We start from the raw sequence: 23,021 nt of genomic DNA, 5'->3' as shown, positions 1-23,021 counted from the left end.
ATCAATAAAGTGGTTTAATTTTTTTAAAATATTTGTTTTATAAGAATTATTATAATTAATTATTTGTAAATAATTTAAAAATTAACTTTGAAAATAATTAATTTTTTCCCAAATAAAAACTTAAAGTTTTTTAATTTGTTACTGTGTATAATATTTATGAAATTAAGAATTATTAATAGTAATAAAATTAAAAATATCAATAATTTATTAATTGCAAAATAACTAATTAGTTGTGGGAAAAAAAATAAAAGAAAAAAAATTCCCCTGTTTATTCGTATCTCATTAAATGAAATTTTATGGCCTGGTCTAATTAATTTTTTTTTTTTTTTTTTATTTTTTTATTTTTATTTTTATTTTTATTTTAACACCCTTTTGCATGAAAAAAACCCTCCTTTTTTTAAAAAAAAAAAAAAAAAAATTTTTGTGTGGCGATTTGTGGAAAAAATGAAAATTTAATATGGTAAATCTAATTTTTTTTTTTTTCAAAATCGAATTTTATGAAATAAAGAAATAATAATAATACTCCTTATTTTTAAATTTCTACTTTTTTTTTTTTTTTTTTAATATTGCAATAAGGTAAATCATTATTTAATGGCCAAAGTGTACACCCAAACTTTTCAAATTATAATATAAAATTTAATAATAATAACAATAGTAATATTAATAATAATAATTACAAAATCAAATGGGATAATATTGATAATTATGAATCACCTTATTCATCTCCTAAAAATCAATCAAATTCATCAATGGACTCCCAAGTTCATATTATTTATAATCAAGTCCATCATCATCATCTTCTTCTTCTTCTCAATCCATTAATTCAATGAGACAAAGAAATGATGATAATTCTTATTATAATAATAGAAGTTTGAGAAATGATTACAATTCAATATCAAATAATAATTTTGATTCAAATAGAAATTATAATTTTAATAACAATAATTAAAATAGTAGCAATTATAATAATAATAATAATAATAATAATAATAATAATAATAATAATAATAATAATAACAATTATAATCAAAACAGCAACAATAATATTAATTCTAATAACAATGATAAATTTAATAATAGATTAAAATGCTTAAATTGTTGTAGATTAGGCCACACAAAAGCAAATTGGTGGATTAATAATAATAATAATAATAAAGATAATAGTTATAACAATAATAAAATTAATAATATCAGAGATGAAGAAGATGTAGATTTAAATGGTGATGACACCTTTAATGACAGCAATAATGATAATAGTCCATCTCGTGGTTCAATCAATGCAATTGGAGGTAGATTATTCACAACTTTAAAACTGGTAGTTGTCAGCAAATGGAAGTAGAGGTTGGAACTTTAGCAAATTCAATGGTATGCAATTTAAAAGAATCTCAAAATGAGATCAATAATAAATTATTAGAAAACCAAGAAAAGTTAGAGAAACAAAATCAAATGGTTATTAGTGAAAAAGACTGTCAGGAGAATACATCGTCAAAATCAATATTCTCATCCAATATATCAATATATAGAAAAGGTGTTAAATTCATTTGGAATGATAAATTATGCGAATATGAAATTAATGACAAAACATAAGAAAATATGGTATCAAGGAAAAGTGTTATTCTTGGGTTGGTCTATTAAGCAAGAGATCAAAGAAACCGTTTAAATTATAATTTCCAAATATTATCAATTCTCATAATGTATTCAACATCAATAGAATGAAGAAACTCTAAAATGGGGAGATATATTTCAAATCTTTCTAAACCATACCACTTCTGTTACAGAAAAAAAAAAAAAAAAAAATTTATTTCAAAATAAATGAAAGTGACTGTTCAAATTTTAAAAAATTTTATTATTTTTAAATTTAGTTTATTTTTATAAACATTAAAAAATTGTTTCAATTTGTTCCAATTCAATCCATTTCGAATTATTCATCCCAACCTAGTTGGTAGAATATTTAGACATCCCTCTGGACATTTTTCATTTATCTTTTTGCAATTTAATTTGTCTGATTGACTGGATCCTAAGGTGCAAAATTTAAAATAATTTTGACAATAGGTCATACAGCCAACACTAACTCCATTTACTGCATTCAAATTTGAAAGTAATGAGAATATCACTAAAATAAAATAGCTATAAAAATTTTTAACATGATTTTTTTTATTTTTTATTTTTTTCTTTTTAATTTTTATTTTTTATTTTTTTTCTTTTTTTTAAAAAACTATTAATATATAATATATATATTTTAAAGTTTTTCAGAAAAATTTATTTTTTACCTTTTTAATATAATTATTTTTTAATTTTAAAATATAAAAAAAATAGAATCCTTTTTATATAAACACTGGAAAAAAGAAGTTAATAAATTTTATAAAACCAGCAATCTCTCATTTTTTAATAGTATTTTAAGAATTTTTTTCATTAAAAATAAATTAAATTAATTATTTATTTTATCTCCACACATTATTATTAATTTTTTTATTTTAATTATTTTATTATTATTATTTTTAGTATTTTAATTTTTACTCTGCAGACCTGCTCGATTTTGGTGGAACTTGACGAATTGTTTTTAAATTGTTTTCAGAATCTCGAAAATTGGTTATTTTTGGAAAAATTTTACCACACACAATTTCTCACTTTTTAAAAAGAGATGTTATAATTTAATAAAATTTTTAACAAATTTAAAATATTAATAAATAATATCTCACTTTTTAAAATAAAATTATTTTTGGCATGGGGCAAATATAATTAAAATGTAAAATAAAAATAAAAAAATAAAAGTTACTCACAAATTTAGAATTATATTAATATTTTAATTATATTTAATATTTAATATATTTAGTTAATTTATTTATTTTCCTTTTATAAACATTAAAAAGACATTGCTTATTTAAAAATATGTTTAATATGAGAAATAATCATTTTATCAGTGATTTTAAGATCAGTATTGTATGAACCCATTGATTCTAGTAATGATTTGGTTGATAATGAAATGCTTTGACTTTCATTGGATTTATATCCTTTGTTTTCACTTTTAAAAATATTCTCTAAAGAATGGAATGATTTTAATTTAATACATGATTTTTTATTTGAATTATTAACCATATCAATCCAATCATTATTGTTGATTTGTTTACAATTGAAATGTTTTTCAAGTGGTTTAATTATTAAACTTGATTGAATTTGTTTACCATGTACATTATAAATATTCATTTTTGAATTTGTCCAACAATTATCATTCATTATAATATTTGTAATATTATTTGATAACCATGTAATTGTATTAATTAAAATAAAACCATTTAAAATTTGATTTGGGCAATAACCTAATTCATAACATGATTGGATCATTAATAAAGTGAGATCACTACTATGACCAATACCTGTTTCTGGATTTAAAAATATACTTGGTGGTCTAATTAAAATTGATGGTATATTATAATTTTTTGAAGCTTCCAATAAAATGTATTCTCCCACAACTTTACTCTTCATATATTCTGTTGGTAAATTATCAATATTATCAATTGATGGTAAAACTGATTCATCGAAATTCTTATCAAGTGATTGATTGAAAAATACTGAAAATGATGAAAAGTTTACAATTGGTATCCTTTGTTTTAAAGATGATAATGATAATTTAATAATTTCTTTTACTCCATTAACATTTACTAATTTACAATCTTGATAACTTGATTTTTGATTAATATCTGCACCTGGATTGATAATTAAATTTACATTTTTTGAAATTGTTTCATAATCATCATTTGAAAGACCAAGTTTATTCATTGATAAATCACCAATAATCGGTATAATCTTTGAAATTTGTGATTTATTTAATTTTTCATAAAGTTGATGATATTTTAAATTATTTATAATTTCATCTAATGGATAACTTGATTTACTTTTATTCCTAATCAAACAATAAATTAATTTACATGAATCTAATCTTAACATATTGAATAGCAAGAAACCACCTAAAAAACCAGTTGTACCAGTTAATAAAATAATTTTTCCTGAGTTATTATTTCTTGATCGAATTTCATTTGGTATTGGTTTAATAGATTCTTCAAATTTCATTTCATTCTTCCAATAATCAATTCTATTTGAAGGTAGGTATTTATTTTGATTGTTTTTCATTAATGAATTTAATATCATTTTAATTGAAATATTAATTGTATTATTTTGAAGTTGTTGAATTGTTATTAAATTTATACCAATTTCTTTATCTATCCAATTCTTTAATTGAACTATTATTAATGAATCTGCACCATAATCGATTAATCTAAGATTTTTATTTATTTTTGATTCATCCATTGAAAATAATTCTGAAACTTTCTCAATGAATAATTCATCAATGTTTTTATTTCCAGTATTCTCTTTTTTAGTTTGTTCACTATTGTTTTTTAAATTCATCAAGTAGTCAAATTTTAAAAATAATGATATTTGTTGATTATTTTTAAATTTTGAGGGTTTGAAATTTGAAATCATTGAATTTGTGAATTTACTAGCATTTTGAATTTGTAAATCTAAAAGACCTAAAACTCGATTGATTGGTGTTGGGATAATACCATTGCCATCTAAAAATACTGAAATCGATTCATTCTTTGAAACGAAACCAGTTGATTCAATTAAACCAAGGTTAATACAAGTTGATGGTAATCCAAGTGATACTCTGTATTTTGAAAATGAATCTAATAGAGTATTTGCACAAGCATATGTACATTGATCTGTTGAATCTATAAATGAAAGTGCAGAAGAAGCCATAACAAAATTAATTAATTTCCAATTACGTTTAATTGATTGATTATGTAAATTAATTGCACCCATTGATTTTGCTCCATGTGAAATATTTAAATGCTTCATATTGATTTCTTGAACTTTACATGCAATTTGTTGAAATGCAAAATGGAATATTGAATCAATATTTCTAATTTGTTGGTTTTCATTTAGTATATCATTGATTGCATTATCAACTTGTTCACTATCACCAACATCAACACTCTTGAAATGGAATTTAATATTATTATTTGATAGTTTAGTTTGATTAATTAATAATTCTAATTCCCATTTTAATGATGATCTTGAAAGAATAATAACATTTTCAATTGTGTTAATATTTGAATATTTAATGATCCATTTTAATATTTCTAAAATAATACCTGATTGACCTGTAATTAATATATTTTTACCTAAATTATTTGAATTAATTTGATAATTTGATTTTAATATTGAAAACTCTTTTTCATCTAAATATCTATAAATAATATCACTATAAATTTCATGATCATGACTAACTGTAATTTTTTCAATGTTACCGTTGGTAATGTATTTGATGGCATCTTTAATATTTAAATTTGTAAATTCTTTAATTGGAATAGTTTTTAATTCTCCATTTTCAATAGCATTTGAAATTTCATTTAAACATTTGAGAATTTTATTTTTTTGAAATAATGATAACTCAAAGTTATGGTAACCATGATTATATTTAAAATTGATATTTTTTAAAAATTCACTTTGATTTAAATGATTTGAATTTAAATCAATTATTCTACCATACTTTGTTAATAGTTTGAAATTTGAATCCATAAAATCACTTGGTAATGTATTTAATATTAAATCTACTCCTTTCTTTTTTGAACCTAATTTAATTAATTTGTTTTTTATTTCTGCCACATAACTTTTATCTGTGTTTGAATAAATTCCAGTAATTAAATCACCATATTTTTTTAAAAGATATTGTTTAGTTTTATCTGAATTAACTGTAACGAATAAATTTGATTTAAAACCTTTCCATTTTAATATTTCAAATGTTGATAACCCAAAACCATCTCTACCTAAATGAATTAAAATCGATTCATTATCTTCAATATTTAAACTTCCAACATTAAATAAACTCATAAATGATGTTAAATAATCAATTGGAATTGATGATGCTTCAATATGACTTATTTTTGAAGGTTTTATTTGAATTTTTTTAAAATTTGTAACAATGTGAGATGATGTACAAGAATTTGATAAACCAAATACATTATCACCAACTTTATAATCTTTTACATTATTACCAACTCTTGTTATAATACCTGAAAATTCATATCCAAATTGTGGTAAACCTGTATTGTCATCACCGTTGCTATTTGAACCACTAAAATTTAAATAATCTTTATAATTGATACCAGTTGCAATTGTTTTAACTTCAACTTGATTATCTCTTAATTTAATTTGTTTTGATTGTAATTGATATTCTAAATTTGGTGATAACGAACACATTAAATTATTTTGATTTTCAAAAGATTCTGAATTGTATTTTAATTTTAGATTTTTCTCTTTTTGAACTATTTCATAATATACTTTGTTATTAATTATAATCATTTCTTTATGAACATTTGTTTTGGAATCTGTCAAGATATTAATGAATTGAACCATTTTGTTATTTTTTGAATTTATATAATTTTGAGTTGAATCATAATCAAAATCTAATGTGTGTAATTTCAATAGTGGGAATTCATCAAAGTATCTTGCTGCACCAATAGCTGATGATGCTAAATAGTTTGTTTTTCTTGAATCACTAACAATTAATACATGTTTACATAAACTATTAATTTGTAATAGTTTTTGATTGATTTCAATATATTCAAGAGTTATTTGTTTAAAATTATCCAATGATAATGTTTCTAATGTTTTTATGAAATAAACTATTGAATCGTTTGTAATTGTTGATTTACTTATTAATTTATTAAATTCTTGAATAGTTTCAATTTGAAATAAACTTTTTGAATTTGAATCTAATTTGATGTTTTCTACAAAACTTGAATTAATACTGCCACCATATATAATTATATTATCATACTTTGGTTGAGAATTCAATAAAGAAATTGGTGGTTTTTGTGCCTGTATTACTGATCCAAAGAAAATGCATTCTTTAGACATTACAATGTCTTTAAAATTACACGAATTTAATAATTGATACCAACTTTGTTGAGGCATACCACATCTATCTTTTCTAATATCAGTATCAGTGAATGACCACCATTGTTCAAATGAACCAACGATTGAATCGTTTAGAACTGATTTATAAGGTGGTTCTAAAAACACTAATTGACCATTTGTCGTTAACAATTGATACATTTGTTCTACAGCTTGTTTGATATCTTTAACAACATGAAGAACATTTGACATTATAACGAAATCATAATATGATGGTTTAATTGATTGAGTTTCTATCAATGATTCACCAATTGTTAATGGATGATAAATAACATTTAATCCATTTGTTATAGCAGCATCATTAATGATTTTATTGATTTTATTCTTTGCATCTGCTATGAATGCAGGTGAAATATCACTCCATGTATATTCGATTTCAACTTGATAATTTGGATTCTCTTGAAGTAATGTAACGATTTCTTCAATAACTTCAACTGATAATGATGCAGTACCTCCTCCAAATTCTAAAATTCTAATTATAATATTATTATTAATAATCTCTTTAATTGAATGTTTAATGACATGTGAAATCACTTGATTCTTCTTTCTTAAATAACTGCATTTATAAATTTTATCCATTAAACCATTTTGAAATAATGATTGAGGTAAATCTTCATTATCATTATCATTTTCTAATGGAAATAATAATTTTGAAATAATTCTTGATGATTTGATAATTACTTTATTAAATTCGAAGTAAGTGTCATCTTTTTCTTCGAAGCTATTAAGAATACCATTCTCTTTTATTGTTTCAAATACAAATCTAAATAATCTTTCATGTTTTGAAATTTTACTGAAACTTGAAATAATTTCATTAACACTATGAGAATTAATTTTATTGATATTAATTTCTGGACATCTTTTTATAATATCTTTATAAAATAATGTTGAAATATATTTGAATAAATCTTCTGGAATATTAAGTGAAGATTGAAAGAAATCATTTTCATAAATAATTGATTTGAATGATGATGGTGTTGGAATTGGAGAATCTTTTGATTGTAAATGAACTTTGTATAATTCATCATTTGGATATTCAATTTTAAGTGAATCTTTGATTGGAATTAATGATTTACAAACAACTTCTTCAATTTCATATAAAACTGAACCATCTGATAACATTACTATAATTGTTCCATGGTATGAATCACCACCTACTCTTGGTCTAAGATTGGAATAAACATAAAAACTATCTTTGTTTTCTTTAAAATCTGCTGGTATGTTTGATGAATAATATTTAAATCCAATGGCTTTGTCAAATACAATTTGACATTGATCATTTATTAATATTAACATTCCGTGTAAGCATGTATCTAAAATTGGTATATTTAAAAATGAGTTTGTTTGAGATTCTAAAGATACAACTGATAAGGTACAATTATCACCTATATAGCATTCAGTAACACCTTGAAAAACTCCAGTATAATTTAAACCAGTTTTTGATTTAATATTTTTATAAAGTTCATTCTTTGTTAATTTGCTCAAATTACATTTGTTTTTAATAATTTCTTTAATATTATAATTTGATGGTATATCATTACCATGATCTAATAATTGGAAATTTGAATTTGATGATTGAATCCATTCATTTGATTTATGATCTTTGAAATGAAATTGTGCACGATATTCACTTTTACCAGTTTGTTGAATGTTTGTTTGTAAATATTGATTGATACCTTCAATTAAAATTAATGGTGTTTTAAATTCAATAAAACTAATAAAAATATCTTGATTTTTATAAAGTTGAATAATATTATCAATATAACCACAACCTGGGAAGTAGTATTTACCTTTAACCATATGACCTTTAAGATATTGAAATGGTTTATAATTTATATCAATAAGTGTTTTATATGAATTTTTAAATGGTGAATAATAAGAGTTTGATAGACCAAGATGGTCAATTGGTGGTCCTCCTTTTCTATGTTGTTCAAGTACTTGATTTTGAGCGAAGTATAATTCGTCACTCCATTGGTAAAGAGGTAATTCAATATTTAGATTTGATTTTTTATTATTAAATTGACATTTAAAATTAATATTATATCCATTTTGACAATATAAATTTGAAATGGTTTGTTGAAACTCTTCGACATCATTCTTTTTCTTGTGAAGTGCTGAATAAACTGAAACTGATTCATTTAAACTTGATGGTACCATTTGTTTAATATAAAATGATAATGTTGGATGTGGTGCAATTTCAATGAATACAATATCATTATCTAATTGATTTGATTCGATATGTTTATAAATATTTGAAATTGTTTGTGTGAATTTAACTGGTTTGATAATATTATCATAAACATATTGTGAATTAAATCGATTTGATTCATTAAATAAATTTGTTGTAACTGTTGAAAATATTGGTACTTTTGGTTGATTGCTTTCAATGTTTAGTTGTAATATGCTATCTTTTGTAGATTGTTGACTACTTGTATGGAATGATGATAATGAACCTAACATTGCAGTGAAAATTTCTTTTTCTTTTAATTCTTTTGAAATTTCATTTAATATTGATTCATTACCTGCCACAACAATTGATTGAGGTGAATTATAACACGCAATTTCAATTTGTGGATACTTTTGAGAATACATTGATTTAAATTCTTCATCACTGATATTAATTGATAACATTCTACCACAACCATTTGTTTTAGATTGTGCTATTGATCTTTGATAAACTGTATAACAGAATGTATCTAAATCAATCATTCCAGAACAATATGATGCTGAAATTTCACCAAGACTATGACCAAGAATAAATGATGGATTTACTCCCCAATGGTAATATAATTCAAATAGTGATACTGAAATCATACATAGTGCTGGTTGGGCAAAAATTGGATCATGTATTGAGGTTAAGTCATCATCTTTGATTGTTTTTACCTTCTCCCATACTGAAAAACCGTAGTACTTTGATAATTTTGAATCGATTAAATCAATTGACTTTTTAAAGATTACTTCATTATTATATAATTCTAAAGCCATTTTAGGATATTGTGATCCTTGACCTGAAAAAACAAAAATTGTAATTGGGTTCTTTCCTTTGAATGACATATTTGAGATAATTGAATTTTTAGTTTGAATTTGTTTTTTATTTGAGATATTTTCAAAAAGTTCATTTGAATTACTTGCAATTACAACTGATCTTTGATAAAGATAATTTGATTTTGAATAAATTTGAATTGCGGTAAAATCAATAAAATTGAATTGATTATTAATTATATTTTTAAATTTTGATTGGTATTGATTTAATGAATTTGATGAATTTGCTGAGAATGGTATTAACACTCTATCATTAACACTTTGAGATTCTAAATTAATATTCTCTTTAAAGTTATTGTTATTTTTAAATTCTGAAATAAGTAAACAACAATTTGAACCTGTTACACCAAAGTTATTAATCATCATTGAAACTGGTTTTTCATTATTTCTTTTGTTGAATGGAATTGGTGATGTTACAACTTTTAAATTCCATTCATTGAATTTAATTAATGGATTTGGATTTTTGAAATGAATATTTGGTAAAAAGCATTGATATTTAAACATTAAACAACATTTGATTAATGATGCAACACCTGAACCAGCTTCACAATGACCAATATTACTTTTAATTGAACCAATTAGAATTGGTGCTGATTTATCTCTATTTTTAAAAGCCATTGAAATTGCTTCAGTTTCAATTGGATCACCTGTTTTAGTACCAGTACCATGTGCTTCGATATATTGAATATCATTAATTGAGAGCTTGTCATTTGTTGATTTAAATGCTGAATTAATATTATTAAATTGTGATTGTTTTGATGGTGAATAAAAGTTAACTTTATCCATATTACCATTACCATCAACATTTGAACTTGAACCATTAATTACACAATAAATTCTATTACCATCTTTAATTGCATCTTGTAAATTTTTTAAAACTACAACACCGACACATTCACCACGTGTAAAACCATCACCACTTTCATCAAATGCTTTACATTTACCATGTGTTTTACTTAACATGCTTAAATACGAATATGCCTTTGTCATTTCAACATCTGATAAAATAAATTAAATAAAAAATTAATTAATGAGTGTATTTTTAATTTAAAATATATACAATTAAAATATAATCCTTACCTAATATTAAATTTACACCACCAACAATTGAGATATCAGAAGTACCATTTAATATTGAATGATAACCTTGAGAAACTGCATTTAATGATGATGAACATGCAGTATCAATTGATAATGATGGACCATTAAAATCGAAACAATATGATATTCTATTTGAAATTGCACAGGTGGATTGTGCTATTGCATTTTTTAAAACTGAGTCTTGGTGTTTATTTGTATGTTGATAATCTATATTTGAAGCACCAATGAAAACTGAAGTATTTGTACCACGAATTGAAATTGGATCAATTGACGCATCTTCTAATGCTTCCCATGTACATTTTAATAATAATCTTTGTTGTGGATCGATTAAAGATGCTTCAGATGGATTAATACCAAAAAATAATGGATCGAATGATTTCCATTCATTTAATGGTAATAAACCTGCATTTGGACTACTAATCTCACCCAACTTGTGGTAATTGTCACTCCATCTTTCTGATGTACTACTAACACCATCAAAACCATTCTTTAAATTATTAAATAAATCATCTGGTGAACAAATTGAATTTTCATTATTACCAGAAGGAATTCTAAATCCAATACCAACAATTGCAACACCTTTCTCTATTAAATCTATATTTTTTAAATTATTCATAAGGATTTAGTTATTTTACTTATTAATATTATTAAAATTAAATGTTATTTTTTTTTTTAATTAAAAAAATAGATACATTAATTAAATTGCAATTTTTTTTTTTTTTTTAATGTATCTATTTTATTACAATAAAACACTTATTGGTGGGGGTAAAATTTGGGGGATAAAAAAACATCAAACTGTTATTTTTATTTGATTTTGTGTACATTTTTCGTTACAAAAAATTTTCAACCACTTTGCTTTTTTTTTTTGGTTTCTAAATTGTGGTATTTTGTTAAAATAAAAAAATAAAAAAAAAATTAATACAAATTTGTTTATTTTTTTTTTTTAAAAAAAAAGGTTTAAAAAAATGCACAGTTATTATGTTGTGTGGTGTACACATTATTTTTAAAAAAAAAAAAAAAAAAAAAAAATTGGTTTTCAAAAAATAAATTTTTTTAATAAAAAAAAAAAAAAATAAATTTAAAATAGTGACAATAAAAAATTTTTTTATTATTATTTGATTAAATTTTTTTAAATTTATTTTTTTTTTTTAAATTTTTTTTTTTTATTATTTTTTATTATTTGATTAAATTTTTTTTTTTTTTTTTTTTTTTTTTTGACCACCATTTTTTTAATTTTTTTTATTTTTATTTGTTTATCTTTTTTATTCTTATTTATTTATCTTTTTCAAAAAATTTAAAATTATTTTAATTGAAACATTAATTGTATTATTTTGAAGTTGTTGAATTGTAATTAAATTAAATCCAATTTCTTGGTCAACCCAATTCTTTAATTGAACGATAACTAATGAGTCTGCGCCATAATCGATTAATCTAATATCCTTATTTATTTTAGATTCATCAATTGAGAATAAATCTGATATTTTTTTAATAAACAATTCATCAACATTTTTACTTCCAGCACTCTCCTTTACTTTAGTATATCCATTAGAATGTAAATTGAAAATGTAATCCATTTTTAATAAAAGATTAATTTGTTCATTATTTGAAAAGTTTAATGGATTAAATTTAGCAACCATTGAATTTGTAAATTTACCAGGGTTTTGAATTTGTAAATCTAAAAGGCCTAAAACTTGATTGATTGGTGTTGGAATAATACCACTGCCATCTAAAAATACTGAAATCGATTCATTCTTTGAAACGAAACCAGTTGATTCAATTGCACCAAGATTAATAGATGTTGATGGTAGTCCAAGAGATACTCTATATTTTGAAAATGAATCTAATAATGCATTTGCACAAACATATGAACACTGATCTGTTGAACCAACAAGAGAGGCAATTGATGACGAAATCACAAAATTAATTAATTTCCAATTACGTTTAATTGATTGATTATGTAAATTAATTGCTCCCATTGTTTTTGCTCCGTGTGAAATATCTAAATGTTTCATATTGATTTCTTGAACTTTACATGCAATTTGGGTAAATGCAAAATGGAATATTGAATGAATATTTATAATTTCTTGATTTTCATTTAATATTTCATTGATTGCATTATCAACTTGTTCACTATCACCAACATCAACACTCTTGAAATGGAATTTAATATTATTATTTGATAGTTTGGTTTGATTAATTAATAATTCTAATTCCCATTTTAATGATGATCTTGAAAGAATAATAACATTTTCTATTGTGTTAATATTTGAATATTTAATGATCCATTTTAATATTTCTAAAATAATACCTGATTGACCGGTAATTAATATATTTTTACCTAAATTATTTGAATTAATTTGATAATTTGATTTTAATATTGAAAAATCATTTTCATTTGAAAATTTAGCATAGAGTTCTTGATAAACTTCATGATCATGACTAACTACAATTTTATCAATTCTATTCTCTTCAATAATAAATTCAATTGCATCATTAATATCAGAGTTTGAAAATTCTTTAATTGGAATTAATTTTAATTCACCATTTTCAATTGCTTTTGAAATGGTTAATAAACTTCTATTGATTCTTGAATTTCTTTGTGACATTAAATCAAAATTATGATAACCACGATTAAGAGTAAAGTTTACATTTTTCATATATTCACTTTGGTTTAAATGATCATTTGATAAATCTATAATTCTACCATTAATTGCTAACAATTGGAAATTTGAATCCATAAAATCACTTGGTAATGTATTTAATATTAAATCTACTCCATTATCATTTGAGCCTTGTTCAATAAGTTTATTTTTAATTTGACTTACATAACCTTTATCTGTGTTTGAATAAATTGCAGTTATTAAATCACCATAATTATTTAAAAGATATTGTTTAATTTCATCCGAATTAACTGTAACGAATAAATTTGATTTAAAACCTTTCCATTTTAATATTTCAAATGTTGATAACCCAAAACTATCACTACCTAAATGAATTAAAATTGATTCATTATCTTCAATATTTAAACAACCAACATTGAATAAACTCATAAATGATGTTAAATAATCAATTGGAATTGATGCTGCTTCAATATGACTTATGTTTGAAGGTTTTATTTGAATTCTTTCATGATTCACAATAATATTGGATGATGTACAAGAATTTGATAAACCAAATACATTATCACCAACTTTATAATCTTTTACATTATTACCAACTCTTGTTATTATACCTGAAAATTCATATCCAAATTGTGGTGTATTTGAATTAACACTACCTTCTAAACCACTATAAACTAAGTAATCTTTATTATTGATACCAGTTGCAATTGTTTTAACTTCAACTTGATTATCTCTTAATTTAATTTGTTTTGATTGTAATTGATATTCTAAATTTGGTGATAATGAACACATTAAATTATCTTGTTGTTCGAAAGATTCTGAATTGTATTTTAATTTTAGATTTTTCTCTTTTTGAACTATTTCATAATATACTTTGTTATTAATTATAATCATTTCTTTATGAACATTTGTTTTGGAGTCTATCAAGTTATTAATGAATTGAACCATTTTGTTATTTTTTGAAATTAAATAATTTTGGGTTGAATCATAATCAAAATCTAATGTATGTAATTTCAATTGTTGGAATTCATCAAAGTATCTTGCAGCACCAACAATTGATGATGCTAAATAGTTGGTTTTTCTTGAATCATTAACAATTAATACATGTTTACATAAACTATTAATTTGTAATAGTTTTTGATTGATTTCAATATATTCAAGAGTTGCTTGTTTATAATTATCCAAAGATAACTGATTAATTGATTTTATGAAATAAATGATTGAATCATTTGTAATTGTTGATTTGTTAATTAGTTGATCAAATTCTTGAATAGTTTCAATTTGAATGAACTCATTGAAATTTGAAAATGGTTTAATATTATCAATAAAGTTTGGACAATTGTTACCAAAAATAATAATATTATCATACTTTGGTTGTTGATTTATTAATGATGTAAATGATGGTTTTTGTGCTTGGATAACTGATCCCATGAATTTACTTTCAGTTGACATTTCAATACTTTCAAAGTTTGACCATTTCAATAATTTATACCAACCATCTTGAGAAAGACAACAATGATCTTTTCTAATATCAGTATCAGTGAATGCCCACCATTGTTCAAATGAACCAAATAAACTATCACATATTATTGATTTATAAGGGGGTTCAACAAAAAGTAATTGACCATTTGGTATTAACAATTGATACATTTGTTCTACAGCTTGTTTAATATCTTTAACAACATGAAGAACATTTGACATTATAACAAAATCATAATATGATGGTTTGATTGATTGAAGTTCTACCAATGATTCATCAATTGTTAATGGATGATAAATAACATTTAATCCATTTGTTATACCAGCACCTTTAATGATTTTATTGATTTTATTCTTTGTATCTACTATGAATGCAGGCGAAATATCACTCCATGTATATTCGATTTCAACTTGATAATTTGGATTCTCTTGAAGTAATGTAACGATTTCTTCAATAACTTCAACTGATAATGATGCAGTACCTCCTCCAAATTCTAAAATTCTAATTATAATATTATTATTAATAATCTCTTTAATTGAATGTTTAATAATATGGGCAATCATTTGATTCTTATTTTTTAAATATCTGCATTTATAAACTTTATCCATTAAACCATTTTGAAATAATAATTGAGGTGTATCTTCATTATCATTATCATTTTCTAATGGGAATAATAATTTTGAAATAACTCTTGATGATTTGATAAGTACTTCATTAAATACAAAGTAAGTATCATCTTTTTCTTCCAAACTATTAAGAATACCATTCTCTTTTATAGTTTCAAAAACATATTTAAATAATCTTTCATGTTTTGAAATTTTACTGAAATTTGAAATAATTTCATCAATACTTAAAGATTTAATTATATCAATATTAATTTCTGGACATCTATTTATAATATTTTTATAAAATATTGTTGAAATGTATTGAAAGAGATTCTCTACCATTGGTGGTTCAGCATTGAAACGATCATTTTCATAAATTAGGGATTTGAAAGTTGAAGGAGCTGGAATTGGAGAATCTTTTGGTTGTAAATTAATTGAAAATAATTCATCATTTGGATATTCAATTTTAAGTAATTCTTTAATTGGAATTAAAGATTTACTGAATGCTTCATCAATTTCATATACAACTGTACCATCCGATAATAGTACAGTAAATGAAGCTGAATATGAATCACTTGTCTTTGATTTTAATTTTGCATATACATAAACTGATTTATCTTTATAATCATTTGGAATATTTGATGAATAGTACTTTAACCCATGAACTTTATCAAATACAATTTGACATTGATCATTTATTAAAGAAATGTTACCATGGAAAACTGAATCTAAAATTGGTATATTTAAAAATGAATTTGTTTGAGATTCAATTGATACAACTGATAATGTACAATCTACACCTATATAACATTCAGTAGCACCTTGAAACATTGCAGTATAATTTAAACCAGTTTTTGATTTTATGTGAGTATAAATTTCATTCTTTGTTAATCTTGCCAACGTACATTTGTTTTTAATAATTTCTTCAATATTATACTTTGGTGGCATTTCAATAGTGTGATCTAATAATTGGAAATTTGCATTTGATGATTGAATCCATTCATTTGATTTTTGATCTTTGAAATGAAATTGTGCACGATATTCACTTTTACCAGTTTGTTGAATGTTTGTCTGTAAACATTGATTGATACCCTCAATTAAAATTAATGGTGTTTTAAATTCAATAAAACTAATAAAAATATCTTGATTTTTATAAAGCTGAATAATATTATCAATATAACCACAACCTGGGAAGTAGTATTTACCTTTAACCATATGACCTTTTAGATATTGAAATGGTTTATTCTTTATATCAATAAATGTCCTATATGAATTTTTAAATGGTGAATAATAAGAGTTTGATAGACCAAGATGGTCAATTGGTGGTCCTTCTTTTCTATGTTGTTCGAGTACTTGAGTTTGAGCGAAATATAATTCGTCATCCCATTGATAAAGTGGTAAATTAATTTTTTGATTTGATTTTTTATTATTAAATTGACATTTAAAATTAATATTATATCCATTTTGACAATATAAATTTGAAATGGTTTGTTGAAACTCTTCGACATCATTCTTTTTCTTGTGAAGTGCTGAATAAACTGAAACTGATTCATTTAAACTTGATGGTACCATTTGTTTAATATAAAATGATAATGTTGGATGTGGTGCAATTTCAATGAATACAATATCATTATCTAATTGATTTGATTCGATATGTTTATAAATATTTGAAATTGTTTGTGTGAATTTAACTGGATTAATAATATTATCATAAACATACTGTGAATTAAATGGATCTGATTCGTTGAATAAATTTGTTGTAACTGTTGAAAATGTTGGTACTTTTGATTTTTTACTTTCAATGTTTAGTTGTAATATACTATCTTTTGTACATTGTTGACTACTTGTATGGAATGATGATAATGAACCTAACATTGCAGTGAAAATTTCTTTTTCTTTTAATTCTTTTGAAATTTCATTTAATATTGATTCATTACCTGCCACAACAATTGATTGAGGTGAATTATAACACGCAATTTCAATTTGTGGATACTTTTGAGAATACATTGATTTAAATTCTTCATCACTAATATTGATTGATAACATTCTACCATTACCATGTGTTTTAGTTTGTGCTATTGATCTTTGATAAACTGTATAACAGAATGTATCTAAATCAATCATTCCAGAACAATATGAGGTTGGGATTTCACCAAGACTATGACCAAGAATAAATGAAGGATTTACTCCCCAATGTTTATATAATTCAAATAATGATACTGAAAACATACACATTGCTGGTTGTGCAATAGTTGGATCATGAATGGAAGTAGTATCATCATCTCCAATCGATCTTAATTTTTCTAAAACTGAATAACCATAGTATTTTGATAATTTTGAATCGATTAAATCAATTGATTTTTTAAAGATTACTTCATTATTATATAATTCTAAAGCCATTTTAGGATATTGTGATCCTTGACCTGAAAAAACAAAAATTGTAATTGGATTCTTTCCTTTGAATGACATATTTGAAATGATTGGATTTTTAGTTTGAATATGTTTTTTATTTAAAATTTTATTAACAAGATCATTTGAATTATTTGCTATTACAACTGATCTTTGATAAAGATAATTTGATTTTGAATAAATTTGGTTATTTGCAAAATCAATAAAATTGAATTGATTATTAATTATATTTTTGATTTTTGATTGGTATTGGTCCAATGACTTTGGAGAATTTGCTGAGAATGGCACTAATATATTTTTATTAATACTGCCGATGTTGTTTTCATATGATTCATAATCTTGTTTTTTAAACTCTGAAATAAGTAAACAACAATTTGAACCAGTAACACCAAAGTTATTAATCATCATTGAAACTGATTTTTCATTATTTCTGTTGAATGGAATTGGTGATGTTACAACTTTTAAATTCCATTCATTGAATTTAATTAATGGATTTGGATTTTTGAAATGAATATTTGGTAAAAAGCATTGATATTTAAACATTAAACAACATTTGATTAATGATACAACACCTGAACCAGCTTCACAATGACCAATATTACTTTTAATTGAACCAATTAGAATTGGTGTTGATTTATCTCTATTTTTAAAAGCCATTGAAATTGCTTCAGTTTCAATTGGATCACCTGTTTTAGTACCGGTACCATGTGCTTCGATATATTGAATGTCATTTACTGAAATTTTACCATTGGTTGATTTAAATGCTAAATTAATATTATTAAATTGTGATTGCTTTGATGGTGAATAAAAGTTGGCCTTATCAGCAATTCCATTACCATCAATATTTGAACTTATACCATTAATTATACAATAAATTCTATTACCATCTCTAATAGCATCATCAAGTTTCTTTAAAACTACAACACCAGCACATTCACCACGTGTAAAACCATCACCACTTTCATCAAATGCTTTACATTTACCATGTGTTTTACTTAACATATTTAAATATGAAAAACCTTTTATTGTTTCAACATCTAGTATGAATAAATAAATAAAATAGTTAATAATTTAAAAATAAATTATAATTATAATTAATCACAAGAATATAAGAATTCTTACCTATTACAAAATTTACACCACCAACAATAGACATATTGGAAGTACCATTTAATATTGAGTGATAACCTTGAGTAACAGCATTCATTGATGATGAGCAAGCTGTATCAATTGATAATGAAGGACCATGGATATCGAAGCAGTATGAAATTCTATTTGATAAAGTACTTGGTGAAAAACCAATAGCATTCTTTAAAATAAGATCTGGATGTTTATTTGCATGTAAATAATCAATAGTTGATGAGCCAATGAAAACTGAAGTATTTGTACCACGAATTGAAATTGGATCGATAGATGCATCTTCTAATGCTTCCCATGTACATTTTAATAATAATCTTTGTTGAGGATCAATATGATGAGCATCGGATGGATTAATACCAAAAAATAATGGATCGAATGATTTCCATTCATTTAATGGTAATAAACCTGCATTTGGACTACTAATTTCACCCAACTTGTGGTAATTGTCACTCCATCTTTCTGATGTACTACTAACACCATCAAAACCATTCTTTAAATTATTAAATAAATCATCTGGTGAACTAATTGAATTTTCACTATTACCAGAAGGGATTCTAAATCCAATACCAACAATTGCAACACCTTTCATTTGATTTATAAAATTTTCATTTTCAATATCATTTAATTTCATATCCATTTTTTGTTAATATATATATATAAATTGTTATTTTATTTTTTTTATTGTTGTTTGTATTTATTAGGTTGAATATTGATTTTATTATTTTTAATAAATATTTTAATATTTTTTTTTTTTTTTTATAATTAAATAAATAGATAAATTCAAATTTATTTATTTTTATACATTCCAAAATAAATACAAAAAAATAATTAAAAATAATAATTTAAAAAAAAAAAAATAAAGTGTTATTTTTTTTCTATTGTTCTTGTATAATTTGAGTTTAATGTAACTTTGATTACTATTATTTTTATATTAAAAACAGCGTTTTTTTATAAATAGATTTTGATTACCTAATGTTTATGAATAAAATTAAAAAATTAATATTATATTTATTATTATTATTTTGTATAAATGAGGAAACGTACGTGTAGTTTAAATTTTAACACCCTAATTGTTGGCCATAGTGTTAAAAAAAAAAAAATTTATTAAACATTTCTTGCAGTTACAGGTGATACACCAGATATAAATTGAAAATATTTATTAGCAAATTAATTTTTACCAATCTAATATAGTTAATTGAGATATCCATTCAACTGTTAACAAGTACTTCACACACTCACTTATATAAAAAAAAGTTTTTTTTTTTTTTTTTTTTTTCTGGTTTATCTGTGTTTTTCCCTTAGTTTTTATTTTTTTTATTTTCTAGGTTTATTTTTGTTTTTTCAAGTGTTTATTATTTTTCTAACCCCACAACACCCACATGTTAGAAAACGTCTGAGTGTGTTATTTACAAATAACCGCTAAACAAAACTTTTTTTTTTTTTTTATAAAAATTTTTAAACACAATCACACTTTTTTTTTTTTTTTTTTTTTTTTTGACAATTTCTCTTTTAATTTTTTTTTTTTTTTTTTTTTTTTTTCCTCTGAACACCTTTTAATTTATTTGTGGTGTGTTTTTGAATTAAATTTAAAAAAAAAAAAGGAGATGCACAAATTAAGTGATCCATTTAATTTTGAAAATTATAATAAATACTAAACCAAATGAATCTTGGGATGAGGTTGCAAAGAAATATATTTATTGGTAAGTTATAAACAATTAATTAAATTATTTATTTTGTTCTAATAATTGTTTTTTATTATTTTTGGATAAAATTTATAGTAGTGATGAAATTTATCCTGATTGGTTTCAAGGTGGTAAATTAAATAGTTCATATAAATAATCCAATAAAAAGGGATCAAGTAGCATTGATTATTCATTAATAAATTTATATAACATCAAAATTAAACAAAGCAATTGACATATAAAATTTTAAACCAATTCTAGCAATTACCCATTATAGAAATGATGATAATGGCTATTTAATTGGAATCTGTTTTATAATTTTAAAAGTACAAAACCAATACCAAATTCTTTAAATTTGGATTTAGAAATAAATAGAATCAAAGAAAATCAACAAAACCATTTTATGAATATGTTTCAGTTAATTCAAGTCATCCATTATATATAGTTTTTACAAGAGATTCAACCAATTGTTAGAGGTAATGTTTCATATTTGGTTTGTTTGAAATACCACAGTAGTACACTTTTATCAAACAAGTTAATTTTAACATTCTTTTGCTATACTGGTATGGGCTCTTTAACAATTCAAAAACTTGAAGATTTATTTTGGAAAACAATTGAAAAACATAAAGTATCCGTCGCATTCACTGGTCCACACACTTTCCAAATACCCGTGAATTTACATTCAACCTATAATTTATCAAGTTTATTGGTACTGGTCACGAAATTATTGATGAATCAATTTCAGATTTCTTTGAAATTAAAATTAAAGTAAAACGTTCAAGAGGGTATGGTCAGAGTGAAATTGGAATATCAAGCATTTTGGTAATGAACAAAATATAAAATGATCCCATTCATAATGAAGTAGGTGGTGTACCTTCAATTTTCATTAAACCATCAATACTTTCACCAGAGTTGGTAAATGAGAATGAAATTGGTGGATTTTCATTTAAATTACCAATACCATCAAGTTTTGCAATTTCATTTTATAAAAATAATGAAAAATAAACAATTATTCATAAAATCCAAAGGGTATTATAATTCTGGTGACCGCGGTTTTAAAGATAAAAATGGATTTTATTGTGTTTTTTCCCGTGTAGTTCCAAGATTAGAACAATTTTAATAAATTATTTAAAAGAACCAAATTTCCAAATACCAAATGAAATTGGAGACGAAGAACTATTTATAAATATTAAAAATTTAATTTAATTGAAATAAACAAATAAATAAATAAAAAAAATAAATAATAATAATGTCTGAATGTTACTTTCATAAAAAAAGACTTTATTTTTAAAAGGAAAATTGTATATGTTTTTAAAAATTTTATTATAGTAACAATTTATTAATCTATTAAATATATATATGTGTGTGTGTAATTTTAATTTTAAATTTTTAACTATTTTATTAAAGGATATTCCTGGGTTTATTATCGATGTTTTTATTTGAAATTTTATTATTCCCAGAAAGAAACGTTAACATTTTTAGAAATAGACCCTACTTTATTACTTCTAATTTTTATGTTTGCTTGTATTGGTTTTGGTGTATTATTATTACAATTCTCAATTTACATATCCACATGGATTATCAATTGATTTATTATTATTATTATTATTATTATTATTATTATTATTATTATTATTATTATTATTATTATTATTATTATTATTATTATTATTATTATTATTATTATTATTATTATCAATATCATTATTTTTATTATTATTATTATTATTAATATTATTATTAATATTATTATTATTATTATTATTATTATTATTATTATTATTATTATTATTATTATTATTATTATTATTATTATTATTATTATTATTATTATTATTATTATTATTATTATTTTGTTTTGTTTTGTTTTGTTTTGTTATTATTCATATATCAATTTTAATTGATTGATTAAATTAAAATAGATTACAGGTTTAAGGATTTTTTGTAAATGTATCAATAATTCACA

General features: G+C 22.8%; 4 protein-coding genes across 4 annotated transcripts; 2 read left to right on the top strand and 2 right to left on the bottom strand.

Moving 5' to 3' along the window:
- Nucleotides 1-591: 591 nt before the first annotated feature.
- On the top strand, nucleotides 592-1,587 carry DDB_G0271526 (hypothetical protein; the record flags this gene model as incomplete). The annotated part of the gene is made up of 3 exons (XM_640468.1): nucleotides 592-602; nucleotides 955-1,289; nucleotides 1,415-1,587. The coding sequence occupies 3 exons, from the start codon at nucleotides 592-594 to the stop codon at nucleotides 1,585-1,587; spliced, it is 519 nt and encodes a 172-aa protein (XP_645560.1).
- Nucleotides 1,588-2,877: 1,290 nt separating this feature from the next.
- Nucleotides 2,878-11,734, bottom strand: pks6 (beta-ketoacyl synthase family protein; the record flags this gene model as incomplete). Its single annotated transcript, XM_001732910.1, has 2 exons — nucleotides 2,878-11,015; nucleotides 11,098-11,734. 2 exons carry the CDS (start codon nucleotides 11,732-11,734, stop codon nucleotides 2,878-2,880), a joined length of 8,775 nt encoding a protein of 2,924 aa, XP_001732962.1.
- A 652-nt stretch (nucleotides 11,735-12,386) lies between these two features.
- On the bottom strand, nucleotides 12,387-20,010 carry pks5 (beta-ketoacyl synthase family protein; the record flags this gene model as incomplete). The annotated part of the gene is made up of 2 exons (XM_640465.1): nucleotides 12,387-19,270; nucleotides 19,356-20,010. 2 exons carry the CDS (start codon nucleotides 20,008-20,010, stop codon nucleotides 12,387-12,389), a joined length of 7,539 nt encoding a protein of 2,512 aa, XP_645557.1.
- Nucleotides 20,011-21,033: 1,023 nt separating this feature from the next.
- On the top strand, nucleotides 21,034-22,060 carry DDB_G0271518 (hypothetical protein; the record flags this gene model as incomplete). Its single annotated transcript, XM_640464.1, has 3 exons — nucleotides 21,034-21,073; nucleotides 21,511-21,756; nucleotides 21,921-22,060. The coding sequence occupies 3 exons, from the start codon at nucleotides 21,034-21,036 to the stop codon at nucleotides 22,058-22,060; spliced, it is 426 nt and encodes a 141-aa protein (XP_645556.1).
- Nucleotides 22,061-23,021: the final 961 nt, after the last annotated feature.

Source organism: Dictyostelium discoideum, assembly GCF_000004695.1.
Source record: "Dictyostelium discoideum AX4 chromosome 2 chromosome, whole genome shotgun sequence".
Taxonomy (NCBI): domain Eukaryota; phylum Evosea; class Eumycetozoa; order Dictyosteliales; family Dictyosteliaceae; genus Dictyostelium; species Dictyostelium discoideum.
This window is presented reverse-complemented; position numbering and strand designations above follow the sequence as displayed.